Source organism: Arachis duranensis, chromosome 2 (genome assembly GCF_000817695.3).
Source record: "Arachis duranensis cultivar V14167 chromosome 2, aradu.V14167.gnm2.J7QH, whole genome shotgun sequence".
NCBI classification, from domain to species: Eukaryota; Viridiplantae; Streptophyta; class Magnoliopsida; order Fabales; family Fabaceae; genus Arachis; species Arachis duranensis.
Window position 1 is genome coordinate 93,381,890 of NC_029773.3, and position 22,603 is coordinate 93,404,492.

At 32.8% G+C, this 22,603-nt stretch overlaps 4 protein-coding genes across 4 annotated transcripts; 3 read left to right on the forward strand and 1 right to left on the reverse strand.

Annotated features, from left to right (window-relative positions):
* Positions 1-2,064: 2,064 nt before the first annotated feature.
* Positions 2,065-6,194, forward strand: LOC107476350 (putative white-brown complex homolog protein 30). The gene is made up of 11 exons (XM_016096149.3): positions 2,065-2,297; positions 2,381-2,454; positions 2,547-2,822; positions 2,926-2,989; positions 3,067-3,213; positions 3,324-3,358; positions 3,443-3,516; positions 3,604-4,466; positions 4,543-5,444; positions 5,536-5,825; positions 5,904-6,194. The coding sequence occupies exons 1-11, from the start codon at positions 2,065-2,067 to the stop codon at positions 6,192-6,194; spliced, it is 3,249 nt and encodes a 1,082-aa protein (XP_015951635.1).
* Positions 6,195-7,196: 1,002 nt separating this feature from the next.
* On the forward strand, positions 7,197-11,014 carry LOC107476294 (uncharacterized). Its single transcript, XM_016096095.3, has 8 exons — positions 7,197-7,914; positions 8,366-8,465; positions 8,682-8,734; positions 8,960-9,047; positions 9,188-9,804; positions 10,031-10,252; positions 10,329-10,391; positions 10,493-11,014. Exons 1-8 carry the CDS (start codon positions 7,864-7,866, stop codon positions 10,712-10,714), a joined length of 1,416 nt encoding a protein of 471 aa, XP_015951581.1. The 5' UTR covers positions 7,197-7,863; the 3' UTR covers positions 10,715-11,014.
* Positions 11,015-15,376: 4,362 nt separating this feature from the next.
* Positions 15,377-15,961, forward strand: LOC107476295 (auxin-responsive protein SAUR50-like). The gene has a single exon (XM_016096096.3). It carries the CDS (start codon positions 15,438-15,440, stop codon positions 15,846-15,848), a length of 411 nt encoding a protein of 136 aa, XP_015951582.1. The 5' UTR covers positions 15,377-15,437; the 3' UTR covers positions 15,849-15,961.
* Positions 15,962-17,647: 1,686 nt separating this feature from the next.
* On the reverse strand, positions 17,648-21,454 carry LOC107476296 (adenosine kinase 2). The gene is made up of 12 exons (XM_016096097.3): positions 21,289-21,454; positions 21,046-21,099; positions 20,286-20,332; positions 20,101-20,132; positions 19,915-20,016; positions 19,740-19,807; positions 19,340-19,416; positions 19,147-19,244; positions 18,833-18,903; positions 18,691-18,757; positions 18,424-18,604; positions 17,648-18,167 (listed from the first exon to the last, which is right to left on the reverse strand). The coding sequence occupies exons 1-12, from the start codon at positions 21,378-21,380 to the stop codon at positions 18,025-18,027; spliced, it is 1,032 nt and encodes a 343-aa protein (XP_015951583.1). The 5' UTR covers positions 21,381-21,454; the 3' UTR covers positions 17,648-18,024.
* Positions 21,455-22,603: the final 1,149 nt, after the last annotated feature.

Below are 22,603 nucleotides of genomic sequence, written 5' to 3' on the forward strand. Positions count from 1 at the left end.
TAATAATTAATTTTAACATTCGTTATCTAAAATTTAAAAAACTTTAATGTGTATAATTTTATATTTGATTAGGTGTTAAGTCTGTTGCACAAATAGAAATAATTAATTTTTATGCTTGCTATTTAAAAATAATATTTTTTTCTTTATGTATATAAAAATATAATTAGATATTAGTATGAAAAAAATCATATTGATAGTTATAAAATTAACTCAAAATTAATTTTTTTAAAACAATTGAATCTTGATTCTAACTTTTAATTATAACATTAGTATTCTCTCCAAATTATATGTAATAAATATTTGAAAGAACAGAAATAAAAATATAGTAAAAATTTAAAACTAAATAAAAAATTAAAATAATATGTATATAATAATAATATTTTTTATTTGAATTATATTATTTTGTTAATTTTATTTTTTGTAGAACAGAAAGGTAAAAAAAATAGAGAATGAGAGAAAAGAGAGAGAAAGATAAAGATGAAGAGTGAGAGTTTGTTAATTTTGAAAGAAAAAATTTTATTTTAATTATAATAAAAAATATCGAATAACATATTTTGATTTGTCAAATTACTAATATAAAATATAAATTATATATAGAATAGAAATGGTAGAGAGAAATAGAAAAATAGAGAGAGGTAGAGGAGAGAGTTTAGAAATGGAGTTTATTAATTTTAGAAAAAGATATTTTTTCTCAATTTTAATAAGAGAATGTCATGTGACTCATTTGATTATTAAATTAGATAGTAATATATGATACATAATATAGGTATATTTCAATTTCAATTTCTCAATTTTAATTTTATTGCAATTAAAGAATGTCATGTTGCATATTCTGATTGTCAAATTAGTAATTAGTCATTGATATTAATATTAATAATATTAATAATGATATATAAAATAGATAGAGTGGTTGAAGGAATGAGAGAGCTGGAAAAAAGAAGAGGGAGGAGGGAAAAATGCTTTAATTTTAGAAGAAAAGATTTGGTTTTAATTGCAATGAGAGAGTGACATATGGCACATTTTAGTTATAAAATTAGTATAGAGAGGAGGGACGCATTCTTTAATTTTGAAGGAAAGATTTAATTTCAATTATAATGAGGGAATGACATATGACATATTTTGGTTGTAAAATTAATAAGAAAGAGAGGATAATTCTTTAATTTTGGAGAGAAAAATTTAATTCTAATTATAATAAAAAAATAACATATGACACATTTTGATTATAAAATTAAAAATATATAACATAATAGAATATAATAGATAATAAATTCTTATCATATAATTTTATATTCTTAAAATACATACTTGTTTTAGTATGGAATTATAAACATTTTTTTTTGTCAATTCCTACATATAAGAGCTATTTTAACCAACAAATTAAAACTTCTCGTAACTTTTTTCATATTCATCAATAGTACTACATATAATCTTTGGCTACCAAAAATGTAACCTCCAGCATTACCAAAAAACCCAACATATTACTCACCTTTATTAACTTATAATCTAATCTCTCTGATTAACTCACTCCCCAACAATTTCTGTCCCTTCTGAGTCCCTGTCTGCGCGTGTTAACACCACACTGCCAGGCGTCAAGCGTTTTAAGAGGCCACGCATCTTCCGCACTTGCTGAAAATTTTTTTGTTCAGCACCGTAGCATTGGCCTTAATAATATCCCAGTAGTGAAATATTTGCATGCAAATTAAAAATCCATGCACGTCCCTCCAATTTAGGCACCATTTTCTCTCCTCCATTTCTTCATCCCAAAACAAGGACACACTTCCCTTCTCACATTTCATTTCCCACAAACACAAAAAATGAAACTCCTTTTCACATCATCATCACCGTATTCCACCTCCTCCGATCCGATACATCTTCATTATCACAATTCTATAGTAATATTCGATTCATCTATTTGGATTATTACTGATAAGATTTAACATAAGAGTTATATAGCGGAGTTAAGGTTGCTTAACACAACCTACAACCTTAAATGACAAAGTTCTGAGTAATAACATACATACATGGCATGGTCATATTGTTGATTTGGTTTGGTGTGTTGTGGAAATGAATGGGATGAGGAATAATAATGGTAGTTCTTATTCCTCCTCGGTAGCTACTCTTGTTTTCTTGGTGTTGTTTTCTGTATCATTGAGTTTGCTACCAACTAGGATTCAATGTGCGGATCAACCATATGTAACCTCGTTTTATGCTGAGGAAATCTATAAAGAACTTCAGAGTCTTGCAACGCTTTTTACTAGCGACATTAGAAAAACTTTAAGCTTCTGCATAAAGGACATGTGAGTTATATATATATATGTATCTATATCTTCCTTTTTCCTCTATGATTCTTCTTAACTACATTATTGTTTCTATGTTTCAGGAAAAAAGATTGGGAGGAAGCTTTTGATTTTAAGGGGAGGTTAGACTTTGTGGATTCTTGTGTAAAGAAAAAAGGTATGAGTTGTTGAATTAAGTATTGATCAGTGATGGATGTTTAATAATAATAATAATGATAATAACATGGTTAATTTTGATTACTGAATCAGGAGATTTCAGAGATAGAATATGCACTTCAGTTGAAATAAGGTACTATTTTCAGAGTTTTATGGATACAACAGGAACTACATCTCAGAGTTATGTGAAACCGAACAAGAATTGCAATTTGTCATCATGGGTTGCTGGTTGTGAACCTGGTTGGGGATGTAGTGTTGGAAGCACTGTTGACCTCAAAAAGGAATTACCTGAGATTCCTTCTAGAATTGATAATTGTCAACCTTGTTGTGAGGGTTTCTTTTGCCCTCAAGGCTTGACTTGCATGATACGTAAGTATGTGATGCTATGCTTCTCTCCATGTTTCTTAACTTTACATACATTATTAGTAATAATTATTATTAATCATCAATTAGTTGCTGTCATTTCATGTAGCTTGCCCACTAGGCTCTTATTGTCCAATTGGGAAACTGAATACAACCACTTCAACATGTGAACCGTAAGTTGTAATTAATAGCATTCATTATTAGACTTGGTTCATATGTATTCATTACTATTATAATGTTTGTTATGCAGATATAGCTACCAGATACCTGCAGGAGATCCAAACCATGCATGTGGAAGTGCAGATGTATGGAGTGGAGTTGTGAACAACAGTGATATCTTTTGTGATCCAGGATCATATTGCCCAACTACAACACGTAAAGTGGCTTGTGATCGTGGGTATTGTTTTCTTTCATCTCCTCTTATATGTATATTGTATCATTCTTCTTATAAGCATGTCTGTTAATAGAGAAATACTGTTTCTTATTACCTACCTCTCCAATTTTCAGATATTACTGCAGAAGGGGTTCCACTCGCCAAAATAGTGAGTTTTTTTATTCTTTAATGTATATGTAGTTTGTATTTTGAATGAGAAGATAAAATTAATTTGAATTGTTCACTTTTACAGCATGCTCCATGTTGAGTTCCTGTAAAGCAAACACAGAAAGCCCAAATATGCATGCTTATGCTGCTTTGCTTATTGTAAGGACTAAGTAGATTATGAAATATGAAATATCTAACCATATATATCTTAAAATTTAGTCTCAATTATCATTGTTTGGTGTATAGGTTGCACTGAGTACTCTGCTGATCTTCATTTACAACTGTACTGATCAAATTCTAGCAACAAGAGAAAAGCGAAAGGCGGATTCTAGAGAGCGAGCTGCCAAGCATGTGAAAGAGATTGCACAAGCAAGACAAAGATGGAGATCAGCCAAAGATAGCATTACAAAGAAGAAAGGTTTGCAAGAACAATTAAGATCCTTTTCGCGCCGAAAATCCATGAAACAGGACACTACTAATCCTGCTGCTGCTGCTTCTCCTCTGCCACCTTCGGACAACTCTTCTGAGAAAAAGGAAAGCAACCTCACAAAGATGATGAACTCGGCTGACAGTGATTTGAACAGCAGCGAAGGATTCCACTTGAACATTGGAGATAAGAACCTGAAGAACAAGCAACCAAAGGGTAAAAATCTGCACACACAAAGCCAGATTCTAAGGTATGCTTATGGGAAGATTGAGAAGGAGAAAGAACAAGAACAGAGCAATAACTTAACATTCTCTGGAGTTATATCAATGGCTACTAATGTTGATGAAGAGATTAAAGCAAGGCCAGCCATTGAAGTTTCATTCAAGGATTTGACTCTAACTTTGAGAGGGAAAAAGAAGCATCTTCTAAGGTGTGTGACAGGTAAACTGATGCCTTGTAGAGTGTCAGCTGTGATGGGACCCTCTGGAGCTGGCAAGACCACTTTTCTTTCTGCTTTGGCTGGCAAAGTTAGAGGTTGCACCATGACTGGATCTATTCTTATCAATGGCAAACATGAATCCATTCATTGTTATCAAAAGATTATCGGTTTTGTGCCTCAAGATGATATTGTCCATGGTAACTTGACCGTGGAGGAGAATCTTCGCTTTAGCGCAAGATGCAGGTACATGAATAGTTATATATCTAAGACGTAGATTGAACATTAGGACTAGTAACTAACTGTGATTGTGATATTGAAGGTTGTCAGCAGACATGGCAAAAGCAGATAAGGTTCTGATTATAGAGAGAGTAATAGAGACATTAGGACTGCAAGCAATAAGAGATTCCCTTGTTGGGACAGTGGAAAGGAGAGGAATATCAGGAGGACAAAAGAAGCGTGTGAATGTGGGATTAGAAATGGTGATGGAGCCTTCACTATTGATATTAGATGAACCTACAACAGGTCTTGATAGTGCTTCATCCTCATTGCTTCTTAAAGCTCTTAGGCGTGAAGCCCATGAAGGGGTTAACATATGCATGGTACTTCACCAACCAAGCTATACATTGTTCAGAATGTTTGATGATATAATATTTCTAGCCAAAGGGGGGCTTACTGCATATCATGGACCAGTGAAGAAAGTTGAGGAATACTTTGCTAGCATTGGAATCCCTGTCCCTGACCGTGTGAATCCCCCTGACCACTTCATTGATGTTTTGGAAGGTATTGTGAAGCCTTCTTCCGGTGTCACATACCAGCAGCTTCCCATCAAGTGGATGCTCCATAATGGTTACAATGTTCCTCCTGATATGCTTCATGTAATGTCTGAAAACCATGATCCTGAATCTTCATCCAAGGGTGAAGCTGAAGGTGGTGGTGAAGAGCAATCAGAGCATCATTGGGATAGTGTTGAGATAGAGAAAGATCATGTAGACTCAAACTTTTTGATCGTTAAGGATTTGTCCAATAGAAGAACACCTGGTGTATTTCGACAATATAGATACTATCTTGGCAGGGTTGGTAAGCAGCAACTACGAGAAGGAAAATCTCAAGCAGTTGATTATCTACTTTTGTTAGTTGCTGGTGCGATCTTAGGAATGCTAACTACAGCCAATGATGAAACGTTTGGTTCCCTTGGATATACATTCACAGTTATTGCTGTGTGTAAGTTCATTTCAAACATACACAATAAGGGACTAGGGACATGAATTCATTCATATATTTATTGTTATTGTTGTTGTTGTTATTGTTGCAGCTCTACTGTGCAAGATTGCAGCTCTTAGATCATTTTCACTTGACAAATTACAGTACTGGAGGGAAAGTGCATCAGGGATTAGTAGTCTTGCTCATTTTATGTCCAAAGACACAATTGATCTTTTCAACACAGTAATCAAGCCTGTGGTGTATCTATCCATGTTCTATTTCTTTAGCAATCCAAGGTCAAGCTTTGCAAGTAACTATGTGATTCTGCTTTGCCTTGTCTACAGTGCTACTGGCATGGCTTATATATTAGCAATTTACTTGGCTCCTTCTGCTGCACAACTGGTATGGAAGGAATCAATATCTTTCTTACTTTCTTTCTTTCTTTCAGTATCTCAATTTGTTTTGATTACTTGTATGTAGTGTTCAGTGCTATTTCCTGTGGTTATGACTCTGATTGCAAGCCAAAAGAGAGACACAACACTGATGAAGATCCTAGCAAAACTGTGCTACCCAAATTATGCATTAGAGGCCTTTGTAGTTGCAAATGCTGAAAGGTACACAGGAGTGTGGCTAATTACACGTTGTAGTTCACTTAAGACTAATGACTATAATGTGAACGAGTGGATTATGTGCCTTGTAATCCTCATTCTCTATGGAATACTCTTCAGAATTCTCGCCTTTGGTTGTCTCTTGATCACACAAAGGAAGTAGTCCTCATCCATCATCCCTAATGCATATATTAAACATGTTTATAATACTATTAGTAGAATATGTGATTAGCACTAATTACTAATTAGCATTCTCTTGTTGTCATTACATATTTTAGGCCCTTCATTCCCTGTATAGACAAGAATTAGTCAGTGGAAAAAAAGTTAGAAATTAATACTTTTATTTTATCTCTTCAATCCAATTATCACTCCCTAGAATGTGCTTATTATTGTGGTTTAAACTTCAAAGTGTGTATTTTCCTTAAAAAGTAAAAATTTAATTTTAATTAATTATAAAATTAAAGATAAAAATTTAAATACAGTTAATTTTAGATGAAGTTGATAATTAAAAACCGTTAGATAATTTAATTAATTTGATTAAATTTTTATTTAACAATTCTTTATTATTAACTTTAGGTAAAGCCAACTGCACATTAGATATCTAAGTTTCTATCAAAATTAAAATGAGTTGCATGTAGTAAGTAGTAGGTGATAAGAGTGGTGAGTAGACATGGACACGAGAAAAACGCGAAGGCGCAAAATAAGCGAAAAACGACGTCGTTATGTTGCAACTTGCAAGTGGTGGCGGCGATGGATTTTCTGACAGTACAGCGCCGCGAACGAGAAAGAGAGAAAAAGACCTCATGCACTCAACATCTGACACGTGTCACTCTCCACAATTATCAAACAGAACTTGGTTACTGTGAAAAGTTTTTTAGTTTGCAAATTTGATAGTTAAGGAGTTAAAAACACTTGTGCACTTGAATCAACAATTTAATTAATTATTTTCTCGTATATGTTTCAGATTAAATTAAATTTTAGTAATAATTAAGAAAAAGAAAACGAAAAACTAGCGATTGATTCCATCGAATAAAAACACGGCAGCTTCAGTTCTATTCTATCCCTTCGTTTCGTGTCGCTTTTTGGCGGTTTCAGCATTTTTCGGTTTCGAACATTCTCTAATCTCTCTCTTCTCTCTTTCTACGGATTTTCTCTACTTTCTGCTATTCATTAGTTAGATCTTGATTTCTACCTCAATTTGATTCTGGTGCTGATTTTTTATTTCTATGTATGAGCTTTAAGATCGGTTATTTCTCTGTTGATTGCTTTACTTGCTGAATAAATCAGAGATTGGGGATTTTTTTTCCTTGTAATTTTCACTACTTCGATTTTTCTGAATTAGCTCAATTTTACTGAGGATAAAAAAATGAGCATAGGAAATGGTAGCTGTGCATAGTGTTGTGCTTTTGATTGATTTGTGTATAATTGAGTTAGAGGCTTGTGTGTTATGCATGAGCAATCATTTTGGTTTTTCAATGATTTTTCCCCCGATATCAATGGAATCTGTGTTGGTGGCACTTTTGCATGCGTTTTTTTTTTTTTTCCTTTTCACTTGCTTGGAGCACTTTTATCTTCCCGTTTGTTCTGAATTTTGAAGAAATCTCTGATTTTGAATTACAATGGTGTTTATTTTTGTGTTGATATGCTGATAGAAAAACAATGATAAAGGGGCAGTCAATTCAAATTGATTATATCTGTATACATTGTAGTAATGTTAAGGGCGAATGCTAGCTTTTGTTTTCTACAAACATGTATTTTGTCTTTGAATATGAATGAGTTAGAAGATTAAACTGATGCATGTTGACATTGTATAATATTCAGTAGAATATGCGATGGATCAGGATGAAAAGTTGCGGAAGTGTTCCAATATGAAATGCCAAAGGGTAAGGACATTGGTTGAAATTGTCATTTCTCTGTGCATATATAATTGCAAATCGTTTAACTCATCCTGCTCTTCGCATTCTTCCCTAATTGAAGCACACCTCTGGATTGAGTGTTGACAAAAATGTATGCTCTGTTAACTTAAATTGAATAATGTTGAAGTAGGCACAAACCTTAGGTATAATATAATTTGATTGTTGTTCACTTGTTGAAACGATTCAAACACGTTTTTTTTTTTTCCTTTAAAAAATTATGAGTAAATTGTATTTGCTCTGCGAACTAGTGCAAGTCAACTTGCAAGCCTGATTTGAATAGTGTTTTTGTATGAACATTGAACACTCATCTGAATTTATGTCATTGTTTTGTAATGGTCTTCTTGAATTAACTGTGAACAGCAATGTGGCATTTCTGAAGGTATATGATTTATGATTTCTCTATTTCACATTTCCTTAGGTTCAGGTGGATGAATCATCTGTGCCTGCTCTTAAAGATGAAGCAATGGAAGTTGACCATTTTCTTGCAGAAAATAGAAATGAGCATGTCTCAGTAGATGGTATATTGTAATCTATATGAGAATGACGGAAGGAAATGCTTTGATGTTGAAAATGTTTCCTTTGGATCTTAATTGGATTTAAAATTGATTATTAATTCTATATCGATATTGTGATTATTTTTTTAGGACAATGGGAATTTGCTTTCAGACTTTATTTGTAATTTCCCAAGTTATTTGTGATGTTCAATCTGATAGTAGTGTGTGTACATTCATCAGGTGGTTTGGATATTCATGCAGCTTTCAATGGAAAGGATGACTTGGAGATGGAGGTAATTGTCTCTACTAACAGTTATTACTAGGTGATGTTGAAACTAGTAGTTCAAATATATTGAACTTAAACTGCTTGATGATTGAGTATTTGAAATTTGAGGCTATCATGGTATATTTGTATGTTGCCTCATCTAATGTTGAACAGTATATTTTCCCCTTTTCTTATTTCAAAAATTTTCCATGCCCATATTTTGTTAGTATGAACATTGTCTTAATATTCTTAGGTCCTTGATGGATTTTTGGATGATGTTGAAATCGATGACCTTGAAGGAACTGATGTTTTCTCTGGTGCATGCGAGGAGGTTTTTTTTGGTAAATAATTAAGTAACAATATCTTATAATGATATGATATTCAAATAGAAAAGAAAAGAACAAGTCTTTGCCTTGTTATTTTCGTTAAGCTTTTCCTTTTCAAATATTGTATTTTGTAATTTTATCTTTCCAATCTACAGATTTTGAATTTGACAGCAAGGCTGAGGTGCTTGGCCCTGGTCCTTGTGAAGGTTCCCTTCTGCAAAACTCAACTTCAGAAAGTCATTCTTCAGAATTGAGTGGAAGCAGCATTGTTGGTTGGGTATCAGAATCTACAAAACTACCCATTGCACAATCTGAATGCAAAAATAATCCTCTAGATGATGTAGTATCCTATCAATCACGTGGTGCCTTCAGGAACAATCCTCATCAACCGGCAAATGAGGATTGCCTGTACAACATTTCACTCGACATACCGCATCTACATCAGTTGAATAATGATCATCATTTGGCTGGTGGTATATTATATTGTAAAAGGGAAACGGGTTCAATTGAAAAGAGTCAACCTACTGCACTTAAAGAGAAGAGATTCCGAAAGCCTACTCTTAGGTACATTGAAGAGACTTCAAATTCAAGGTCAAAGGAAAAGGTACCAACTGCTGGTACAAAAAGAAAACATTCAAGTGCCTCATCATGTGATGAACTTCATATAAGAATTAAAGCATTGAGAAAGATTCGAGTTGAGAAGTCTAGTAATGGAATTAGTGATGTGACAATCCCAAAGTTGAAAGCTCACAGGGGCCGACCAAAGAAAGAGGTAGGGTTTTATCTGAAAAGAATTTTTCTCATTGTGCATCCCTCGTGTCTTGCTTGTTTCCAAGTGGGGCTTAGATTCATTGTACACTATTTCTCAATTACAAGATCAATAATCACCTCTAGTTTGCTCGTAATTCTATATTCTAATATTATGTTATTCATTTCTATATCTGCTTTTATTACTGGACATTATTCTTTTTCATTTAACAAGGCATTTGTTTTTGTAGAAACTTGATGATGAGGAGGCATTTTCCTTGGACTCTGAGGATGAATGTTTGACACCAAAAAGATCTAAAAAGAAAGATCGGAGAAAGCATCAGAGGATGTGGACTCTCTCTGAGGTTATTAAGTTGGTTGATGGCATATCTGAATATGGAGTTGGTAGGTGGACGGATATAAAGAGGTTTTCATTTTCTTCTTCAAGCTATCGAACACCCATAGATCTCAGGGTACTTCACAAAGCCTTGTCTATTTCAATTGCTTCCTTCTTTGCAAACCAGAGTTTTCTAAATGTGATTTCTGCAGGACAAGTGGCGTAATCTTTTAAGAGCCAGTTCCATTCAGACAAACACAATAGACCAGAAAGAGGTTAAATTTCTTCCTTTAAGAAAATTTGATGATGTATTACAAATATTTCAGTTAGTTCTATTGAGGTGCCAATATATGATTACAATCATTTGTGGTTGCAGGATGATCAAAATGATGATCATACTTTACGCCCCCTACCATTTAACGTGGCATGCCGTGTGCGTGAATTGGCTAAAATTCACCCGTACCCAAGGCAACGCGGCGGCTCAAAGAATTCTCGCGGTAGCAAACTTGGTACTTCTACTTCAGTTAGTCAAAGTAAAGATTCTCCTCCCATTGGCCAGAGCAAAAGAAATATACGGAGGAAGTGTACTTACAAGTGAAACTCCCTCTGTAACAGAGGTGAATCCATAGTCACAAAAAATCTTGTTGAAATTTAGATATATCATTTGCACAGCTATATACATTTAGTAGTTTCTGTTGGTCTTTTACAAAGGCATAGAAAATTTTTTTAGTTGTAAACTTGAGGAATTATTAGTTGGCTCCGCTCTACATAAATTTGCCATGGTTAATGCCTAATCCCTGCAAGAGTATGATTTCTTAAATGATGTCTGATATGTTTTAAAACCAAGTTTAGATGTAAAACATTTGACATCATGATGAGAGAAGGGTGTTATGAGCTTCATCTTGCAGCATTTATCTTCTTTTCACACACAAAATATCGAGTTGTTTGCACTCTTGTTTTTTCCTTTTGACACCTAGGGAATTTTACTCCCCTTTATCATTAACCTATCCTTCATTTTATTCTCCACTTTTTTTTACTGTTACGAGAGGATTCAATTCTTTAGAAATTCAGAGATGGCACGACTAGCTAAGTAACAAAATAAGAGTACTACATAAATGTGTTTGCATTAGTTGAATATTACAAATGATTTCACATGAAATTGTAGAGAGCAGCAAAGACGTTAAGCTAGCTAGAGAGAGAGAGAGAGAGAGAGAGAGAGAGAGAGAGAGAGAGAGATTAAAACTTGAGGCGTTGTTGTGTGCAAAGCAAGTTCTCAAAAGAGAAGAATGAAGAGTAAGTAAGTATGCTTCCTATAGGGAAGCATGGAGAGGTGTTGATTGTGAGATATGGGAGATGGGAACACAAATGATAGTGTCATCCAAAATGACAGCTCAATAGAACAGATATATGCACGTGGTATGGAAACAAAAGGGAAAGGCTGTCTAATCATAATCACAATCATTTTTTACACGAATAGACTCATCATTTGATTTGAATTCAGTTCATCTCTAGCTATAAATCTCTCTCGTTAGATATAGTTCATGACATGGCATCGAAGTTTTATATCCAAAAAATCTAGATTTCAATTCTTGATGAATTTCAAAAGTGAAAAGAAATAGCGTAAAATAAATAAAAAAAGAAAGAAAGTCTATATAAAAATCAAACAAATCCAAAAGAATTTCTTGTTTAAGAGAAAGTGTTAAAAACTGGAGAGGATCCATTTCCCATTAGTTCGTGGCCCAACCCTCATGTGCACCATTTCTACAATGACCCTAATCATCATGGACCTTATCATCACTTGTCCTATAGTGTACAATTCCATCATCATTCTTATCTTTTTCCTTCTTACTGTTCTTGTAGTTTTAAATTCCTTTTTTTCCCGGGTACTGTAAAAGGAAAAAAAAAAGTGCATAGATTGTTTTTGAATCAATATTCCGCGTAGTTTGGCATGGTGCCTTGCATGTGACATAAATTACAAGTATCTTAATTGTTATGGGGAATTTGGACAGCAAAGGATGCAGAACAACCTTGATGGCATTTCAAAATAATATGGAATATATTATTGAGAAGTGCATTGTTCATCCAATGAAGTGCTTCCGTTTTAAAAATGATTTTAATATATAACTCTAGTTTTGTGTCTTATCTAGAAGAAGAAGAAGAATAGTGTTGATGGCAGTTTATTACTGCAGAAGAAGATAGATGATGCGTGAAACTGAAGTTGGTATTAATTATTGTAATTTGAACCAACCTAGCAATGGCCACATGTGTCTTAAAGGGGATGTATCAATGTGCTGGATCTCAATCATCTCTCTGACCCTTCTGCATCCAAAAAGGGAAATCTCTTATATTGTCTCCCCATTCCCACAACTACTCTCTTTCACTCTATATTAATGATTCATATTTTCCACTTTAACAATTATATTTTAAGTTGATTCACTGGTCAACTTATTAATACGTTTAAATAAATATTGGGAATTTGAATTACATTTTATATATGTAAAATTTTTTTTTCCAATAACAAATAACAAATCCTTAAATAGAGGTTAAATTCACGATAAAATAATCATTGGCCTACCAGACTAAAAAATATTATAAAAAATTATAGAATAAATATTCAACTCGGTCCTTATCCATTTTTACAAAAGATAAAGCAATTCCTATCCAAAAACAAAGAACACTTCTACCGTCAACATTTTTTATTTTTGGACACCCTCTGTTAAAAAATTCATTACATAATAATAAAAATTAGTTTTGTGGGAATTTTATTTGTATTTTATGGGGTTTTAAATCTCCACAAACTATTAATAAGTTTGTTTTTGAAAAATTTCCTCACCAATTGTGGTTAAGTGAAGAAAAACCATTGATGAAAATGATGTCGCAACAAAAAAGTGATTGTAGTACAAATACCTTTTAAAGGAAAAAAAAAAGTAAAATCGAATAAGAAATGAAAGAAGAGAACTTTAATTTTGATAATATTGGTATTGGTGATGATGACGGTAGAGGAGATAATGATGATGATAAAGTAATAAAAATAATAGAGGTAGGAATGATAATAATGAGAATAAAAAAAGTAGTGATAATAGTAATAGTAATTAGTTATATTGTTAAAAAGAATTTTATGTTAAAATACAAATAAAACTCCCACAAAACTGAATTTTGTTATTATTTAATGAAATTTTTAACAGATGGATCGTATTGTCCCAAAATAAAAAAGTTGATAATCGAAGTGTCCCCTTTTTTTTGGACAGGAATCGTTTTGTCCTTCATGAAAATAGATAAAGACCGAATTGGTATTTACTCAAATATATATATATATATATTCAACCTAAAAAATTGGAGATAATAGACCACCTTTACAACCATACCCTAACTCTTATTAGATATGCTAATAAATTGCAATGGTTTAATATTTTATAAACTAAAATATGATACTGTTCTATTTTTGAAGAGGTGAATAATGAATGCATAACAACAAATCAAGACATATCATAGATCATAGAAAATAAAATCAAAGTCCAATCTACATTTTGGGTCAAAGTTAAATGTAGTTTTCACTTTTGAGGGAAAATGTAAAGAATCCGATCCGATCCATAATGTCCATTGAATCTCGTGTGTTGTGCTCACAAGAAGCATATTTTCGTATCCACCCCTTTGCCATGCATATGCCCATTTCCTGAATTCCTTGGAACTACAAAGCTAATGAAAACTCAAACTTATCCTAGATTCATCTGCAGAACATACATACCAGCTGACACTTTTAAAGTTTTAATATTTTGTACGGATACTCATACTAGTACCAATATTTATTTGGTCCTTAGAATATAATAAATAAATAAATAAATAACGCTATATGGCAAACTCCGACTATAATCTATCCAGATTGAGAATAATAAATTCACATCTCAATCCATGCATAGAAGCATCCAATACTGAGATTGACAAAGACACTAACACTACTTACAGTTAGTTAATTAATAATGCAATATACAAATCTTTTTCTTTGTTTTTTTCCGTGGTCTTGATGCATTGTATAAATCTAAAACGTGATTCATAAACCATGTAGCTCCATTTTTCGTAAGAATTGTTGTTTCAATTAAGATTCATTAGAATTAGCTAATGAATTATAACTCAAATGATATAGTCTCTCCATGTTCAATTAAGAAATCGCGGGTTCGAATCTCCTTATCTTTTTTAAGTTAAAGAAATGCGCATCATCCATCTACCAATTATTTAGAGCTAAAAATGCTAATATCAATATCAACATGCAATTAAAAATTCTAGTAACGAAATTTTGACCCTTGTGTTTTTCAATCATCTCCATTAACATCCGCAGCCAGCCAGCCACCATGCATAATCCACTATATATAACACTATACTATTAAGTATTAATCCAAATCTTTACAGCATTGTGGCAATTAAAAGCAATATTATATCACCGACTTTTTTGCACTTAGCAGTACGAAAAATTTTCAAGAATTACGACTCAAAAAGGAAAGTTGAAGCCACCCTATGAAACACGAATCTGAATAAAGTTCCAACATGTGTCATAAAATAAAAATTAGCCATCCCAAGTGGATTTTGCACTTAGCCCAAGACACTTATCCCATTCCTCTACTCTCTCTTTCATATCTTATCTTTATTTTTATTTTTTCTTCTCCTTCATGTTGTGGGGTCTCAGCATTGTGAGAGGGATAGTGAATCATAAGCTCCATACCCTTTCAAGAATTGCAGATAGAAAGCACTGAATCCTTCACTTCTTCCAATCCTAGGAGGCAGGGGTGTTAATCAGTTATACATACATGATGATGATGATGGTAATGATGATGATGATAACATTGATGTATACATTTTTATATATATGTACCTGTACCTCCCTAAAATAATCATTGGCAGCATGCATGATCGTACATTTTCGTATAATCAAAATATTCAATTTTCTATATCTATATAAAAAGTAGCTTTAAAATTGATGAACATGGGTCAGCAACTATATAGTATACCATAATATATGTAACTGGCACACATTTATTTATTTAATTAAAAAAAATAATAACAAATAATATATTTATATTATCAATAGCATAGGCTTCCAATCATGTCAAACATTAATGCTCTTCATTGCATTGGTTTTTCCACTTCATCACATGCCAATGCCACAATTATATAAACCTTTGTAGCTTCTCTCACTCTCTCCAAGTAATACTCATTGCACTTCTTTTGAATCTTTTCCTCTGTTCTTATATGATCTCTCTCTCTCTCTCTCTTTCTATATTTAATATCTATATATCATTCATCAACAAGTAGTTAAAATTCTAAGAACTATGAAGACAAGGTTTCTTAGAGGGTGCCTTAACAAGTGCAAGAAAATGGGAAGCAAAGTGATACCTTGTACTACTGTGTCTGATTCTTGCGACCAATGTTACCTTAAAAAATACACTAACTTGTGGCCTTCATCTTCTAATTCATTGGATAAGAGATGCTCCATTCCAAATGATGTTCCAAAGGGTCACTTGGTAGTGTATGTTGGAGAAGAACACAAGAGATTTGTGATCAAAGTTGCATTGCTTCACCATCCACTCTTTAGGGCCTTGTTGGATCAAGCTCAAGAAGAGTATGATTTCATTGCCGATTCCAAACTATGCATTCCTTGTGATGAACACATCTTCCTCAGTGTTCTTCGCTGTGCAAGTTCTCCACAGAATGATCGTGTGTGTTTCTGTCTTTATCTCTGAGAGTAGTAGTCTTATATGAACATATATAATTTTTGTATACATATATCTCTTCAATCTAATAAATTCTAGGAAAATAATTTATTATGTATAAATAAGTGACGATCTCAATTACATTAGTGGGAAGAATATGACAAATTATGTGTTAATAATGGGCCGGGGAATTTCGATTGTTTGATTAATAAATTTAGTAGCAGTAATTGACTAATTTCTATCATCATTGGATCATTTACCATATCCATTATGGCCAATTCTTCTATGTCTTTAACTTTAGTGCCGAAATTGTTGAAGTTGTTTTTTGTAGTAAGTTTTAAATATTAAAAAATTATTTATTTTTATATTTTTTAATTTAAATATTAATTTTTATCTCTTTTTAGTAAGTTAGGCAAGTGTATATAGACACCATAGCATACACCATCTATTATATTCATCAATTATTAAAGAGTGAAAATCTTGTATTCATAATATTTTTGAATCGGGTTTGGCTTGGCAACATTTTTTACAGAGATGTTTGTACTTTTAAACAATTTTGAGTTTGGTAAATAAAAAAATAATGTATTTGTGATTGTAGGCAGCTTTTGAAAAATAAAAATATTTTTTAAAAATAATTAAGGTAAAACATTTCAAAAATAGTTATACTTATCAAAATTAAAAAATCTAATATAATCTTATTCATTAATTAATATTTAAATTTTAATTATCTATCAAAAAGAACTTCATCTCTTTACCATGTTTCCTTTTCACCATGCACTTAATATAATGGTTATTCTATGTTTTTTTTTAAAGGGTTTATTCTATTGAACCTGTGCTTTGTATGCTAGGGTATATGCATAGTTAGTCATTTAAGCTCTTTTTCTTTCCCGGTTCTGGTCAATGCGCCTAGCTGTTTGTGTTTAGTGGTAGCATTTTGAAGCTGAAAAATTTAGTGAGTGATGCTTTCAGCAATGAATAATGAAAATTATAAATTCATAATGCGATGAGAGAAAAGAGCATAATAATGGAGGCAAATTGACAAGGCATTGTCACCATTCAGAAAAGTTATCGATAGAAAAACTTGGTCCACGGTATGTAGTTCGTGTTTTCAATGGGAAAAGTAGGATAGTTCTTTCTCACAAAAGAAACCATTATAGGAAAGAGGCCTTAAGTATTAATTAGATTATGGGTAAACGATAAACCACTAAACTAACAAAAATAATTTTGATCTATATGAACGATAAATAAGAAAAAAAATAAAATATAGCAAAAATAACTAGATATTTAACATATATTCTTAAAAAGTGTTTTAGAAAGTAGATTTAGATACAGTTTAAGAACCAACTTGAGATGGTCGGATAATAAACTCATTCATCCGTTTAAAAAAGTATATGTGCATGTAATAACTCATTGACCAATAACAAATTTTTAAACGGAGTTTAGATCCGCGACAAATTTAAAAAAAAAAGATATAAACAGGGTTCTCTTGGGTGAAAGATTGAGCGTAAAGCTTTCAAGGAAAATGATACTGAACGTGATATTTAACATCCTTGCTTTAGAAATAAGTTAACTTCAAAGTGCCTTTGTCTATGCTACCTGTGAAAATTTTGGACGTATAATATAATGCTCGTAGATTTTTCCCCATGTAAGATTGTCTTGTTTTCCTTTAATTACTGTCAATTTTTAACTATCGTTCGGTTAAATCCTTCCTTACCATTTAAGCCACGGCAAAAGGCTAGACCAATTGTAAATCTACAACTAAAGGCAGTGTTTATTTCCTCCCTTTTTTCTTTTACTTGAAAATTCGTATCTAAAATGCAAGAACAGAATATCCATAGAAAATATTATATCATTGAATACATATAATCATGAAGACATGAACCAAAGTGGTCGAGTCCCGAAAATTCAAGGCACCTACGAAACTTCTCCCAAGATCATAGGCGAAGTTGCGACGGTTCCTTGTAAGCAATCACAATTATTAAGTGCAAACACCTTGTTACGTATCTAACAGATAACATGTAACCAACCCAAAAAGGACATGACAACAATAATGAGGACTCAAATATATCAATATAATGTCTCCCTGTTGAACTTCACGTATTTTCCCTTTGCTGGGGGATTAAAAAATCCCATACCAGTTAAGAGTACCATAATCGAATTGTAATAAAATCCTCAAAATAATCAAAACTTGATGGCGGCAACAGAATCATTGAAAATCGGGCTTCTCTGGGTATGTGCAGCCGGACCTTTGGATGATCACATTTGCTGCATAGCAACCAGCTCTTACACATTCTGAGATTGGCTTCTCCTGAACCAATTGTGAAAGGAATCCTCCAACAAATGCATCTCCTACAACCACATTAAAAATAATTGAAAACGTATCATCATATAATCATGTTGATAAACCATGGACAACACACATTTTATGACCAGGAGTAGATCACTTTATCAAATGCCTATTAAAATTCTAAGCATTCAATGTCACATATGCTTGATTATCGGTTGAAGTATACCAAAACCAAACTCAATTTCTTTTAGTGTTAAAAATTCAGTTGCACATATGACTTTGTTCTATATTCATCTACTAAAAGCAAAAGGGATATACCTGCTCCATTAGTGTCAACGAGTTTCTCCTTGGGCAATAGGATCACAGGGAACAGTTGCACCTTCCCATCCTCAGCAACACACACAGGGTCTGCACCTTGTGTGATAACGGCTATTCTTTTTCTTGCTGTTACCTTTGGCCACTCACAAATCTTTTTAGCTATCTCCTCAACATTGTCAGTCTGGTAAAGAGAAGAGTAGTCAAAATATGAAGATAAATTTAAAACCAAAATTGCAATATTCTTGAGCTCGGACAAGTCAAAATTACCTCCCAGCCATGAACTTTGGAAAATGTTCTCGCTTCCGTCTCATTTCCAAAAACAATGTCCACATACCTGTATCCCCAAAATGAGACTTCTTAATATCAATTTGTAAGATTCAATTCAGTTACATTTAGATAAGATCCTTACGGCAGGGCTTTCTCCTGTGGATCCCTGAAGAACTCACAGATAAAGGGGGCTGAAAGGTTCATGGTGAAGACCTGCATACAACAACAAAAAAATGGTAGTAAAAAGAATGATCAATGATAAATTCTCCTAACTAGTGCACAAAAGAATCCTCCCAATATAAAATCTCACTCATCTATTCGGTGGTCCTTAGATATGGTGTAAATTACAATTCATGCTATGGCAAGTGAAATTTTTGAATTAGAAGTTTTAAGCACAACATTCAGAGGCTTATATCATTAATCAAAAGGAAATACCACATTCTATCCGTATCATACCTTGTTATTTGCAGCAGCATGTTCAGCAACTAATTGAATGGAATCTGGAGATACAGTTAGGAAAAAGCCAGCAATGTAGTAATACTTGGCTTTTTCAACTGTTTACATACAAAACATGAACAATAACAAATGTCAGTCTCAGGACTATTCAGATATAGAGACATAAAGGGGTCCAAACAAATAAACTGGGTACCTAATGCCCAATTTTCTGGTCTTTTCAAATGCTCAGACTTGTAGCAATTAGCAGCTGCTAAGTTGGCAACAAGTGACCTATATTTAGAAGCAATCAATAGAAAGCTTCAGATAATTGTCTTTCAAAAACAGCATAAAGTGTATAACTCTTTGATTCCTGAGTGGCATTTTCTGTTCGTTTCTTTTCATTTGTTTTGATAACTTTGAGAAGAAAAAAATGAAAACACGAAAACCTTGTTTCCTGTTTTCATTTTCTATTGTTACTATTTTCTTCATGGAATCTTAAAAATAAGAAAGCAGAAAATAAAAATAGATAATGAGAACAATAATCAAACATAAACAGTTTGGGTTATGCCAAAACTAAAACAAGAAAGAACTTAAGGAAAATCTGACTGCCAAACCTTTCACCACCAACTACACAAACAGCACAAGTTCCTGTAGGTGTATTTTCGTCTTCATAATAGTGAACCTGATCATTTAATGAACAAGTTGATTTCAGAATCGATTTTTATGTTTATCAGTGCAGAGAAACAAATGGCAAGGAAAGGAGAAGATGAATAACAAGATTATACTTACATTTACACCAGCAGCTGTTGAGTTCTTCTTCATCTCCTCCCCATACTTGTCCTTTCCTATGCAACCCATATAACTTGTTGCACCAGGTTTTTGAAGCATCCACTGTAAGCAGCAATACAGGGTGAGTTATTTTGATCACAACAATTCAATATTGGGATTTACTAACAATAAAGATAAAGTACAGACCTGAGCAACCTTGATTGAATTCTGAGTAGCACCTGCCAGCCAACAAGAAAATCATAGAATCATTATTATGAAATATTGACATCCGCTTTTTCTGTTCTTTCCTTTCTCCTTCTTTAGCCAGCATGTTCGTGAATCATGATATTACAAATTAATAGTAAAGCAATAAGCTAGATCTGATGTATTACCTCCAGCAATAAACTCCACATTAAATTTGTTGGTCATTTCGTCATACCTGAAATGATGGTTTAGTCATATTAATTTTAAAAAAAAAAATCTTGTCCACTTACTAAATTGCCTAAAACCAAAGCGTAGCAACTTACAAAACAAAAAACAAAAGAGCTTGGGTAGTGACATTAACACCTAATGATAATTCTTCTATAAATGTAAGTTGAATGTCCAATTCTAATTACTACGTCAAGTTCATAGCTTAAAAGAGAAATTCCAACAATGAGTATTTAACGATACTTATCAGAAGAAACAGAGTATCTAACACACCTAAAACGTGAGATTCACCTTAATAATAAAATTTATTATATACATAGAAAACAGGATTGCCAGAAAAGAAGCAGTGGATAATAAATGCAGCAGCCAAAATCAGAAGTTAACAGCTTATTGATTCCAGTTCCTTGAAATGAATGCAATTCATAGTCATCATTATTGTTTGAAATGAAATGAACTCCCTTCCCTTTCATTTTAAAATGAAAACAACTCGGTTTTCAGCTCCCGGTTTGCTTTTAAAAAAAGCTAACGAGCTTAGCCATTTAGCAAGTAACAGAGAAGTAATTGTTCTATATCTAAAACTAAAGATAATAATAAAAGAAGGCAGAGAAATGGAACAAAAATTAGCATGTTTTTGAAGAGATTGATTTCAGGCATAAATGAAAACGAAGTAGCAATTAGTAAAGCATATTGTTGGAAAGTAGTAACTGTGTATAGTAGTCTTACATGGATTTGTGCTTGTCCTCTGCCAAAATAGCATTGTTCAACTTTATATCATACCTGCGCCAAACACACAAAACCGCGAGATCTGAATCTTCTCAACAACGACTTACGAATCGATCATTCGGAAACAAAAAACTCTACTATACTTTTCGTCATCACTCTATAATTACTACTTCTAAGCTCAGAGCTACACTTGATAAGATACGCAGAAAGAAAGAGAGAGAAGGAAGAGGAGATTATGCTTACTTCTGCAAGAACTCGTCGTCGACGACGGCGGAGATGTCGAGGAGAGGATTTCCCATTCCGAGGAGAATGCCATCGCACGACTGAGACGCCATTGAATCGAAACGCAGTGAGAGAAAGCAATGAAATGAAAGGAGTGAGTGAGTTAGAGAGTGAGATGCAGATCTAGCTCACGCTTTATAGGCGCTTTCAGATTCTTTTCTGTTATTTACTTATTAATTAATTCTATTATTCACATTTATGAAAAATACTTTACTTATTAAATAAATAATTTACCTTCATCCATTTCATTTAAAATCTTTTTTCTTACATCATTAAGTGAATAAGATATGATATGTATACATAGGTTGGTTAGATAATATACCCTTCACCAATTGCTAATGGGGGTGTTTTTTGTAATTGAATGCAGTGTGTGCGCTTTCAACTACCCTGTTTCACCAATAGGCAGTAACTGGTGAGATCTGAGAATCCACCAACCCAGGTGGGTCCCATTTCAGCTCCAACTCCATAAATGTTTGGCATTCGTTGCCATACGGCCATACCACAATTCCACAAAGCTACCCTAACTTGTCGGTCACCATTTTTCTATTTTGAAATAATTTAAAAAATTATTATATTGACTATCTCCTTATATACGAAAATCATCTATAAAACTAGTTATTTAAATAAAATATATTTTAAATATAAATATATACAAAAACATATATATATACATAAATAAATAATAATGGATTTTAAATATACACATAATACTTTTATATGTATAATTTATTATTAAGAAAATAAAAGTCAAATTATTATTATATATAACATTGATTGATAGTGAAAAATCCACACCAACCCCAGACATTTTTTTTCCGGGCAAGGAATATAGTGTCACCAAGCTTAGACAAAAAAAGAAAGAATTAACAGCCCTCTATTTTATTGTTGATAAAATGTGAAAGTTACACTGTAATTATCTATTAGTAAAGTAGTATATATCAATTTATTTACACAAAACAAACTAAGCATAGGAAATATTTTTCTTCTAGATATAATCTTCTCCAACAACCGTGTGTTTTTTTCCCTTTTGTTATATCAACTTAGATAGCTAATATTGATTTATATTCGATGATACTTTGGATACTTGATGGAGACAAAATTTGTTTACTTTTGCGCTGCATGTTTCCAATTTTGCCCTTTACCAAAACCTTATATGGTTTGTATTGGAGCTTCGCTTCATTAGATTAGGATATTATTGGTCCCCGATCCATAGACCATAACATTGCTTCCATCTGTAGTTTATTAATGTCATCATATTTGACAAGCACTAGCAAAA

Excerpts from the sequence above, each read along its gene's own strand:
- LOC107476295 (XM_016096096.3), top strand. The coding sequence starts at position 15,438 with ATGAAGACAAGGTTTCTTAGAGGGTGCCTTAACAAGTGCAAGAAAATG.
- LOC107476350 (XM_016096149.3), top strand. The coding sequence starts at position 2,065 with ATGAATGGGATGAGGAATAATAATGGTAGTTCTTATTCCTCCTCGGTA. Across the intron at positions 2,298-2,380 it reads AGCTTCTGCATAAAGGACAT|GAAAAAAGATTGGGAGGAAG; the intron begins GTGAGTTATATA and ends TCTATGTTTCAG. Across the intron at positions 3,517-3,603 it reads CTTATGCTGCTTTGCTTATT|GTTGCACTGAGTACTCTGCT; the intron begins GTAAGGACTAAG and ends TTTGGTGTATAG.
- LOC107476296 (XM_016096097.3), bottom strand. The coding sequence starts at position 21,380 with ATGGCGTCTCAGTCGTGCGATGGCATTCTCCTCGGAATGGGAAATCCT. Across the intron at positions 20,017-20,100 it reads ATTCAATCAAGGTTGCTCAG|TGGATGCTTCAAAAACCTGG; the intron begins GTCTGTACTTTA and ends TGCTGCTTACAG. Across the intron at positions 18,904-19,146 it reads ATGCTGCTGCAAATAACAAG|GTCTTCACCATGAACCTTTC; the intron begins GTATGATACGGA and ends TGTTGTATGCAG.
- LOC107476294 (XM_016096095.3), top strand. The coding sequence starts at position 7,864 with ATGGATCAGGATGAAAAGTTGCGGAAGTGTTCCAATATGAAATGCCAA. Across the intron at positions 8,735-8,959 it reads AGGATGACTTGGAGATGGAG|GTCCTTGATGGATTTTTGGA; the intron begins GTAATTGTCTCT and ends TAATATTCTTAG. Across the intron at positions 9,805-10,030 it reads GGGGCCGACCAAAGAAAGAG|AAACTTGATGATGAGGAGGC; the intron begins GTAGGGTTTTAT and ends TTGTTTTTGTAG.